Below are 10931 nucleotides of genomic sequence, written 5' to 3' on the forward strand. Positions count from 1 at the left end.
TCTTTTTGTACTCTATTTCACACAGCTAAGGTTCCCTTCCCTCTCACTCTGCGCTTCAAGCCCATGCTGCAGCAAGGAATAGAGCTGCTCTCGTTGGATGCCTCCTGGTAAACTAATAGAACCAAAAATCTGTAGAGATCTCAATGTTTAAGCTAATGTGTGACCTTCTTGTCATTTATTGCGTTTGTTTGTGTGTGTGTGTGTTTATCATCTAGGGTGAGCTCAGCATCGTGGTATTTCCTGAATGTGTTTGGACTACGAAGCATGTACTCATTAATTCTGGGTCAAGATAATGGTAATTCTCATTCTAACTAATTTTTAGATCATTTTTTGTGTTTTGTTATTGTTTGATGATAACATGAAACTGTTTCAGAAGGTTCAACAATAATAAAAACCCACCCAGTCTTTTGATTTACTATATCATGATATCTAATTTCAATACATACATGATTGTTTTGCTCTTGCAATTCCCACAGGCGCAGATCAGTCGAGGATCATGCAGGAGCAGATGAGTGGTGCCGCCATGGCCATGCCTGCAGATACAAATAAAGCTTTTAAGGTATATCCTGTGGTTTCAGCCTCTTTAATTAATGAGGGTGGGCTTTGCTCAGGTTGTTCATGTTCATGTCTGTCCTTACATTTCAGGCTGAGTGGGAGGCACTGGAGCTGACTGACCATCAGTGGGCGCTGGAGAGTGTAGAGGATGATCTGATGAGCAGAGAGCTGGACTTTGATGGCATGTTTAGCAAGGAACTGCCCAGTGGTATCTTCTGATGGCCTGGTCACTGCTACTTGGAGCCTTCAGTTTAAATTTTGATCATTGCAGGGATTTGTTTTTGGTTAAAACAACAGAGATGGGACAGATCCCTTCATGTTATGCAAAGTTTACATTCACTTATTTGTGGTCCTTGTCTTTTCACATGTATCACCCTCTCATCCCTGTCCATAAAATATCTGAAATGACTTAAAATACACTGGTTCTGCTGCTGTATCATGCATATTAGAAAGCATTTCTCTGCTATCTCACCTTTTAGACAAGATGTTTGGGAGAAATTAGGTGGCTTTTTGCGTATTGAAATGCATTATTATTAGCTTGTACTAACTGTATGCCATCATAATGCCATTAGGTAATAGAATGTGAACTACCTAGTGCTTATTTTTTTCTTGTCATGCACAGCTAGACTAGCTGTATACATTTTTCATCTATATCATCATGTTTAAAAAAAAAAAAAAAAAGGACACCATACCATTTTACAGGTCTTAATTCTGTTTATTTAATTATACTTTAACAATCTTTAATGACTCCTTTGTTAGATCATAGATAGATCAGCTGCTCTGTGTCAGCTGCCTCAAGTTGGAAGCAGACCCAGAACTGATTAGTTGTTGGCAGAGAATATGTTAGTGTGATGGAAATCTTGTTTTTGAGTGTTTTTGAAGTATGTAGACAGTTTATTTTGTAATGTAACTCCCCTGTGTTTTTGTACAGCATAAAGCCTGTTTTGACTAAACACCCAGTTTTATTTGTTGCAATGCACCAACACATTTTGCCATTCATAATTAAGTAATTCGAGTAATTGAGTAATTTGACTAATATGTCAGTCAGCCGTCACATTTTGCAAAACTGACCTGACCTGAGGATGTTTCTCGTAAACCAGCCCTTTGGCACACCCCTGGCTTAGGACACTTTTAGGCCTGGTGCAGGTGACTGAGCGGTGTGGCAGGTGGGTTGTTGTCAGAGCAGTCACCACTGGCAGCAGCAGCAGCAGCAGCTCTTCTCCTCTGTGATCGTAGAGGAAGAACATTTCCTAAGCGCGTCTCTTCCAACCGCGCGTTCACGATACCGGCACACTCGCTGCATGATGGCCGAGGGAGGCGGACCCGAGTCGGGTGGCGCGGCTGACTCCGACTCGGAGCCGGTAGCCGCTCAAATGCCAACCCCTTCAACGGAAAATCAAAAACAGACTATCGGGTCACTTTTGAAAACAACTCTCAGAAAAGGCGACGAATGGTAAGAATCGGCGGCGGCTAACGTCAGCGGGGTGTTTCAGCTAGCGTTAGCCAGCTAACCGCAGCTAGTGGGGAAACAGGAAATGCTAACACGCTAACGCTAGCAAGCTATCGACACCAGTGTCTGAAATGGAAAGCTGCAGTGCTGCCGATGTGTTGGCCAGCTAATGTTTAACAAGTTAGCGCGCTAGCTGCTGGCCAGTCCAACTTAAGTATTTCTCTGAGAGAGCTGCCTGTAGTAAGAGCCACTAACGTTTGTCAGGAACAGCCAGGCGAACACGGCGAAATAAAAGGCTCATTTGTTTGGTGCGTAAACATTGATGCCTGTTTTGTGACAAGTTAGGTGACGTTTGCTGCTGTGGTGGCTAGTCGGCTGGTGGAATAGGCCCTGGATTCAGATGGTGGGCTCTTCTGCCTGACAGACCGGCTGCTTGTTAGTTAGGCAGTGATCAGCAAACGGGCCCACTGACAGGAATATTATCACCTGCTTGTTGTGACATGTTGAAGTTGTTTAACTGGTTTCTTACTAGCCGGCTACATGTGTTAGCTAACAGTTTCAGATCATAAAGAGCACTCAGGCCTGGGCATAGTGCTACTAGATGTGTTAAAGAGGCTTCACTTCAGCAGGTCAATATTGCAACAGAGAATTGTGTCCCCTGCTTCTGTGTTGATCTAAATGGGCACCGAGGGTGGAACATGACTGTCAGCTATTAGCTGCTCAGCTAACATACAACAGACTCAAGTAGTTGTTGGAATGAGTCAGGTACTGCCTGTAGTGTTAGTGTCTAATGATGATTTAGTTAAAATAAATATAACTACCCCTTGGTATTCAAGCTGAAATGTATGTTTTTCCACTTTATCAGTGCTTCATAGCATCGGGAATTAACCTCAGGTGAAAGGGCGAAGATTACACACCTTACATCAGCTGAAACACTTCCTACTTGAGGCTGTTGGATTCATTCAGACAGTGGTTGCAGAAAGAAAGACAAAGTTCCTTGACCCAACGTCTTACTGTTTGAATGCTTGCTAACAAGCCTATTAACTAAAGGAGATTCTTGCTTAGGATGAGATTAAGTCAAACTAGCTTGCTGTTGCTATATCTGCAAATGCCTAGACAGTTTGCTGTTGCATAATGTTCTGGCTTGGCGTACGGCTGAATGCAGTGTCTCTTCAAACCGAAAGCACTGTATCGTACCGTGATCTGCCTTTTCTTGATCTCTTCAGGTGATCAAAAAGTCTCAAAAGTTCAGGAGAAACAATCGAGTGTCTCTCTCAAAGTGTGATTGTGTTTGGCATTAACCATTACCAAAAACTGTGTTTTAGGTATCTTATAGACAGCAGGTGGTTCAAACAATGGAAGAAGTATGTGGGATTTGACAGCTGGGATATGTACAATGTTGGCGAACGTAGCCTCTATCCAGGACCAATTGATAACTCCGGGCTGTTCTCAGGTAAAACTCATCTTTAAAGTAACTTCTGTTGGGCTTTTATTGTGATTGCTTTTGAGAACTGCAGAAATACCACTTAGAGATTGAAAGAGCATTTTTAAGTCTGTAGTCATCATTTTGTGTTTTTCTTTTTTTCCGTCCTTAAAGACCAGGAGACTCAGGCCCTGAAAGAGCACCTTATAGATGAGCTGGACTATGTCCTTGTACCCACTGAGGCATGGAATAAGCTTGTCAGCTGGTACGGCTGCCTAGATGGCCAGAGACCTATCGTCAGGAAGGTAATGCTGTTGAAGGTATTTCTTTTTTTACTTTGACCATTCACTGGTGGATCCGAAATGTATTCTTTCTTCTTCAGGTTGTTGAACATGGCATGTTTGTCAAGCACTGTAAGGTGGAGGTCTATTTGCTGGAGCTGAACTTGTGTGAGAATGACAACATGGACAACGTGGTCACACGTCACTTCAGTAAAGCCGATACTATAGGTGAGGGTTCTTTGCATTGAAAATAACTAGATACATGTGCACTGGAAATATGTATACATCGTCAGTCATTAAATGTGTTTTGTGTAAATAAATAAGCAGGGAAGTTAATAAGCAAATCTTGCAAATCCTCTCTTTCCAGATACTATAGAGAAGGAGATGAGGACGCTATTCAATATCCCATCAGAGAAGGAGACACGGCTCTGGAACAAATACATGAGCAACACCTACGAGCAGCTGAACAAGCCAGACAGCACTGTACAGGATGCTGGTCTCTTCCAGGGACAGGTAACGTACAGCGGTGTTATTCAAATAACCTTCAGATCATTGATAGACTCTCTTCCTCATTTCTTTTGAAGAACACCACAGCCCACTAACGTTCTGGTACTTGCTGTGTATACATAATTCATTTACAGGCATTATAAAAAATAACAATAACATCTGAGAGTCGAATGCAACACAATGCGTTAGCCCTGGAAAAATATGTTGTTGTTGAGACTGTGTAACAGAGGTCAATGCTGTAGTTTGTGATGGTGTTGTATTGTAAGGTATTTGCTATATATTATAATGTGAGGAATTCCTTATATTTAAAAGGGGACCGGACTTTATATAGGTAAGAGATTGACATTGTATCTCTTAACACAGTCCAATACAACAACACCATAAACTATGGCCTCAGATATTACTGTAGAATTGAGCTAATACCTCGTTTTACAATTCAATGCCAGTGCTCATACTTGTAATGTGAAATGCGTGAAATGAATTCATTACAGCAGCTGTTGTCCTAAAACTGTAAACTGAAGGTCAAAAACAGACTAATTACACATCAGAGTAAGTGGAGTTGATAGACGTAACTACAGCTGCTAAAGCTTGGCAGCACTTGGCACCTGTATAGTATTAAATTCAAGCCGGAGACATGATAGCTCTGACACAAAGGTCAGTTGTGCCAGCTCGGCTCTCACTCTGCTTGTTTTCCCACAGGTGCTTGTGATTGAGCGGAAGAATGAGGATGGCACGTGGCCCAGACAAGCCTCCCATCCCAAGTAAGCAAATGCCTTTTTGTTTTTTAGTCATTCAGGAAAAGGCGGTAAGTTGTAACCTGGTAGTTTTGAAACATTTAATGTATACATTAAAAATATATCCAAGTTGGGCTGACCCAAAAGCTTCCAAGCTTTTTTAAAGCCTTATCCTTAGCCTGTTTCCCCACATAGACTGTACTCGGGCGGGCTGCCCAGGTCAGTGACACATTTTAGCATTTTGCAGAGTAACAGGGGACAGAGACTTAATCTGGTATTATGTTAAAAGAGCCAGACAAGTTGGATATTTTACAAGCACACACCAGGTAAAGCATTCGGTACCACAGTGGTTGTGATCCTTTCGATGGGCTACACCGTTAACAACAAACCTCCTCCACATGCGGCTCACCTGTTTGGGTGACTATAAAACATACTGCTGATGACTAATGTCAACTGATAGGGAGAGAAACCGAAAGGGGGGAGGTGGGGCGAGCTGGTGTATGTGCAGAGCAGTGCACAGAGACAGAGGTCTTGGTATTTGTGTATGGGGGAAAGAGGAGCAGCAGAGTAAGCAGATTAAAGTAGTTTTTGAGTAAACACACCCGGGAAAGATTCAACTATTTGTTTAGTCGGGACAGCCCTGTAGCCAAGTTTGCTCAACATTGGAAAGTTTGAGGAGACAACACGCTTCTCTAAAACATGGTTTTGCTCTTCCTCACCAGATCCAGTACAACACCATCCAGGAATTTTACTACCTCCCCAAAACTTTCCTCCAACTCAACAGCCAGTATCTCGTCAACAGTAACCAATGGAGACAGCACCTGTAGCCCTGGCTACACGCTCAACAACAGCACCTCCTCTGGCAACAGGCAAGAGCTCTTACCTGATGTATTGCCCCGTCACTGTTTCCCCCCAAACGCATAACAACCAGCAGTTCACATCTTTTATTGTACTTGAGTACCAGTTAATTCCTCAGCTCCTGTTGATTCCAGTTGTTACATCTGCAGACTCAGACTCATTGTATGTCATGATTAGAACTGATAATGTGGCAGAAAGAAACTTGAACCAATACATCAGTCTAACAGTTTCATCCCTACAGACCTCCACCAGTGCATTAGGTCTTTGTTGGGAAAGAAAGAATTTAGTTTTTGTTACACACAGCAGAAGAATATGTGGTTTTCCTCTGCCCATAATATCATGAGTTTTTATTTATACCACTTCTGCTTTCCATTGTTTTGATATTTGTTTTTCTTGCATGGTTTGTTTTTTATGCTCTTAAGGTGCTTGCATTTGCACTTTATGAAGTTCACTGCTGCCTAGAGCTTAGTAGGATTACTGAAGAGTTGATTAACTGTTTTAAAATGGAAGGAAAATGAGCAGCTTGATTAGATGAGGATATACACCGAGATACCAGTTTATTTGGTTCGTGTAAGGTTATTCAACTCCACTTCACCTTTTATTGAAAGGCTGGGCACAAAATTAACTTTTTTTGTCCGCGTCCCGCAACTGTCCCAAACTCTGCTTTCAACTGTTCCAGTTGTCCCAAACTGAAGTTCTTCTTTCTCATTCTACATAACTTTACAAACTTTGTTTCAGTACTTCATATCACTTCACATGGCTCCATTTTAGTGACTTGACTCACTCGCTCTGGTCTGCCATGCCCATTCTGCTAGTTCTTCCTAGCACTTACATCTGAATACCACATTGAAATCATTGTAGGTGTCTGGCCACAATTGGTTTTCATTGTTCTTTTAGTCACTGGTTGAGTTACTTTTTCTTACTTATTTCGAATTGTTTGATCAATTAACTGGTTTCTGATTGGTATACAACGATGGAACTTTACGTACACAGTCTGAACATAATTATTTAGTCCATTAATCACAAATTCACTACAGCGACATTGTATATTTGAAGTAAAAACAAAAAAATCTACAAAGGTAGGAAGATCAAATTAATTATTTAAATGTTTACAAGCTCAAACTATTAACACTGTAATTCAGAGATCTGGAGAGAGAGTGTGAAAGAGAAGATTAAACTGATGTTTGTTAAGGATGTATAGGTGTGTCCACATTCTAAATGAGAACAAGAGTGTGGTGGTGACAGCCTAGCCAATATTACTTGTTGGCAATTCATAGAGGTATGCCAACTTAACATGTTCTCTTGAGGTGGTATTTTGTCAGTCTGATGTTTTATCCACACACCGTGTTTGAATGTCATATGCCTGAAGTATTGGCTATATCACAGCCTCTTGGATACCATGAGTAACAGATCTGCTCTTCCAGCAGATTGGGAGGCTACAATTCGTACAGCTCCTCCTACAACTACAGAGAGTCCCAGTCGCAGCCTGGTCTATGTGGTCTCAGTAATTTGGGCAACACATGCTTCATGAACTCTGCCCTCCAGGTAAAAAAAAACAACACAACTAATGCTACAGTTACAACTTTAATTCAGAAAGAGTCAGTTGTCATGCTTTTGGTGCGTTATGTTTAGTTAATCCCTTTTTATTCCTCCTCTTCCAGTGCCTGAGCAATGCCTCTCCACTCACAGAGTACTTCCTCAATGACCAGTACGAGGCAGAGATTAACCGAGAGAATCCCCTGGGGATGAGGGGCGAGATTGCCGAGGCCTATGCTGATCTAGTAAAGCAGATGTGGCTGAGCCGCAGCAGCTATGTGGCCCCACGTACCTTCAAAGTGAGTTGTGTCAAACAACTTTATCTGAAGTGAATGTATACGGATTAACATTACGAATGGATACTTTTTAAAGCTACATAGTTAATAAAATGACACCATTTTGTTTCCAGACCCAGGTCGGGCGCTTTGCCCCACAGTTTTCGGGCTACCAGCAGCAGGACTCGCAGGAGCTGTTGGCCTTCCTGCTGGATGGGCTCCATGAAGATCTGAACCGTGTCAAGAAGAAGCCTTACCTGGCCCTGAGGGATGCAGAGGGCCGTCCAGATGAGGTATAGCATCTAGTAATAGTGTGATACTAGTTCAATCTGTGCAGTTTTTCAAGAGCCTTTTATTTCTCAAAAGTAATTTTCATCCAGTGGCCCAGTCTGACATTGGAATATGATGGCACTTAAATATCTTTGTTCACAGCAGTCCCCGCTTTCATGTGTTGTGATTGATGAAATCAGCTGCAAGGACTAGCAGTCGCTGACAGCTAGACATAGCATAGCTTCTTATTTTGAAGCTGCACATTGTGTGCTTTGATCCACATCGTTTTATATAGCAGAAGAGATAACAGAAGAGCAGAAGGTTTTAAAAAAAATACCGTACAATGTTGTGTTGCACACTTCCTTTTTGAGGTTTTAGAATAGCGTCTAATGAAAGTTTTTGTGTAATTACAGATTGTTGCTAAGGAGGCCTGGACGAACCACCGCTTGCGCAATGACTCTATAATAGTTGATATTTTCCATGGCCTCTTCAAATCAACTTTGGTGTGCCCAGAGTGCTCCAAGGTGTCTGTAACCTTCGACCCATTCTGCTACCTCACACTGCCTCTACCCATGAAGAAAGACCGTACTATGGAGGTGTTCCTGGTGCGGTCAGACCCTCAGTCTAGACCCACACAGGTGAGGTGGAATTAAGCATTGTGGGGACTTGAACAACTACAATTCAACTAATACAATTCAACTAATACAGTTTTTTAAAGATAGACTTGGCTTTGTGTTTGCTGTTAATGAATCCTGGATTTCCGAAAGCTCAAGCCTTTAATTAAGCAGTTCATTCACTTAGACTATAATATCTACTTTTTCTTTGTCTTACAGTATCGAGTGGTGGTCCCCAAACTGGGTACAGTGACAGACCTGTGCAGCACCTTGTCCAAACTCTGTGGTTTCCCTCCAGAAAACGTTAGAACTTTATCCTTTTACACCTCTACAATAAAGTGGTCTTTACCCTTGTAATGGAAATGTTATATGCTAACTCCATTTACTTGTCTGTCTAGATGGTGGTGGCTGACGTTTACAATCATAGGTTCCATAAAATTTATAGACGAGATGACGGCCTCAACCAAATTATGGAAAAAGATGACATCTTTGTGTAAGTCTCGTTGGTGACCAAGTTGTCTTGTGTTCGTCACTGTGGTTGCCGTTTAATACTAGGTGCGTGTATAATGTGTTTGTTTGTGTTTTTGCTCTTTGCAGGTATGAGGTACAGGAAGAGGACAGCGAGAGGATGAACCTGCCAGTGTATTTCAGGGAGCGCCACTCCAAGCATGCTGGAAGCTCCTCAAGCACCATGCTGTTTGGCCAGCCTTTACTCATCACCGTGCCCAGACAAAACCTCATAGCAGACATTCTTTATGACAAGATCTTGGAGCGGATTGGGTAAGAACCGTGCAGTGGCACTATGAAGAGAGAGAGAGGTGTGGTAGTAGTTGTCAGGTCATGCAGGGATGGGATCATGCTAAGCGTTCTGTGTAAAACGCTGTTAAAAAATTGCCTTCACTAGTCTAGTGCAGTTGAAGCCACTGATAATGAATCATGACTTCTGTGTGTATTTACTGTTTATATAATCTCCTCTGTTCCCTGTTCCAGACGCTATGTAAAACACTCCCAGATCCCTAACAGTGAAAGCAGGGCCTCAGCGTCGGCCACCTTTGCCAGCTGCAGCCAGGCTCCTGAATGTTCCACGTCGTCTAGTCTCAATGCCAGCCTGGGTGGCTGTGGCAGCCCCCTGTCAGACGGGGCCTCCTGCAGTGCCAGCTCCAGTAACGGCAGCAACCACTCAGGGACCTGCAATGAAACTAATGGTGTATATGATGGTAAGCGGCTAACATCATCTGTCTGTCTGAGCAGGGAGACCTCACCAATCAGAATATTTTCATATTCTTGTTAACCAACAACACTAAAATACAGTGAAAACAACTCAAAACTGATGGGCTTTCATCTGTGTCTGTTCAGGTGAGGAGGAGGCCATGGACCACCAGGTGAGTCCAGAGCCAGAGAACGGCCACTCTGAAGAGGACGAAGAGGACACCTCTGATTTGGAAAATGGATCTAAAAGAGACGTGGCCAAGCAGTGCTCTTCTCCAGCCAAGCTCTTCACTTTCAGCATAGTCAACTCTTACGGAACAGCAAACATTAGCCCGCTGCCTTGTGATGGAAATGTCCTCAAACTCAATCGTAAGTGTTCGTCTTTTAAACTTAAAAATGCATTGATCGAGTTTATATTTTTCAAAGCTACTTGGTGTTGACACAACCCCTGCCACCTCTTCTCTCTGCAGCACATTCCACTGTGGCAATCGACTGGGACACAGAGTCAAAGAAACTGTGTTATGATGAACAGGAAGCTGAGGTTAGCGGGTTGATATTTATCAGACAATCCTGTGACAGGATATGCAAACAGTTTATTTATAGGTGTTAATTTTGTGTTGTAGGCCTATGAGAAGCATGAGAGCATGCTCCAACCCCAGAAAAAGAAGGCCACTGTGGCTCTGAGGGAATGCATCGAGCTCTTTACTACTATGGAGACGCTTGGAGAACACGACCCATGGTAAGGGTGCACAACTACAGCCTAAATCGGTGTCAAAATTCAATGTTTGTCACTATCTTTATCATAGAAACATGATCTTTTTTTTATGCAGGTATTGTCCAACATGTAAGAAACATCAACAGGCCACAAAAAAATTCGACCTGTGGTCGCTGCCTCGCATTCTGGTAGTTCACCTAAAGCGTTTCTCCTACAACCGGTGTTGGAGAGATAAGCTGGACACAGTGGTGGACTTTCCCATCAGGTATGCACGCAGTATTGCTCATTGACGTTTTAGTCAAGAAGGTTAAGAACAATGTCTGATGTTTCTGCTAAAGGATTTCTTTATAGTAGTTCCAGATGTCAATGAATGTCAGTCTGTGCAGGAAGTAGGACTTTTACACTAGAGGGAGATGCAGTCTGAAACTCAGGCTTTCTTTATTATTATTATTATTATTATTATTATTATTATTATTATTATTATTATTACTTTGTGGTTTTAAG

The 10931-nt window shown here is 42.4% G+C and overlaps 2 protein-coding genes across 3 annotated transcripts in view; both read left to right on the forward strand.

Annotated features, from left to right (window-relative positions):
- emc3 (ER membrane protein complex subunit 3) overlaps positions 1-1508 on the forward strand; it is a 4060-nt gene extending 2552 nt beyond the window's left edge. Inside the window, exons 6-9 of the mRNA XM_035662837.1 lie at positions 26-107; positions 216-295; positions 477-559; positions 646-1508. Of these exons, the coding sequence (XP_035518730.1) occupies positions 26-107; positions 216-295; positions 477-559; positions 646-774 (374 nt within the window). The 3' untranslated portion in view covers positions 775-1508. The remainder of the gene's footprint in view (positions 1-25; positions 108-215; positions 296-476; positions 560-645) is intronic.
- Positions 1509-1760: 252 nt separating this feature from the next.
- The window catches only part of usp4 (ubiquitin specific peptidase 4 (proto-oncogene)), a 12950-nt gene continuing 3779 nt past the window's right edge, over positions 1761-10931 (forward strand). The window contains exons 1-19 of one of the 2 annotated variants that reach the window (XM_035661236.1): positions 1761-2008; positions 3331-3458; positions 3603-3733; positions 3811-3937; positions 4077-4222; positions 4916-4977; positions 5673-5819; positions 7233-7353; positions 7470-7643; positions 7754-7912; positions 8303-8527; positions 8723-8806; positions 8902-8996; positions 9101-9283; positions 9494-9720; positions 9860-10081; positions 10183-10253; positions 10336-10451; positions 10543-10692. In XM_035661236.1, coding sequence (XP_035517129.1) covers positions 1857-2008; positions 3331-3458; positions 3603-3733; positions 3811-3937; positions 4077-4222; positions 4916-4977; positions 5673-5819; positions 7233-7353; positions 7470-7643; positions 7754-7912; positions 8303-8527; positions 8723-8806; positions 8902-8996; positions 9101-9283; positions 9494-9720; positions 9860-10081; positions 10183-10253; positions 10336-10451; positions 10543-10692 — 2720 coding nt within the window. In that variant the 5' untranslated portion in view covers positions 1761-1856. The remainder of the gene's footprint in view (positions 2009-3330; positions 3459-3602; positions 3734-3810; positions 3938-4076; positions 4223-4915; positions 4978-5672; positions 5820-7232; positions 7354-7469; positions 7644-7753; positions 7913-8302; positions 8528-8722; positions 8807-8901; positions 8997-9100; positions 9284-9493; positions 9721-9859; positions 10082-10182; positions 10254-10335; positions 10452-10542; positions 10693-10931) is intronic. The other variant, XM_035661237.1, reaches the window with a different exon arrangement.

This window comes from Morone saxatilis, unplaced genomic scaffold (assembly GCF_004916995.1).
Source record: "Morone saxatilis isolate NCDOM2014 unplaced genomic scaffold, NCSU_SB_2.0 Contig18, whole genome shotgun sequence".
Taxonomy (NCBI): domain Eukaryota; kingdom Metazoa; phylum Chordata; class Actinopteri; family Moronidae; genus Morone; species Morone saxatilis.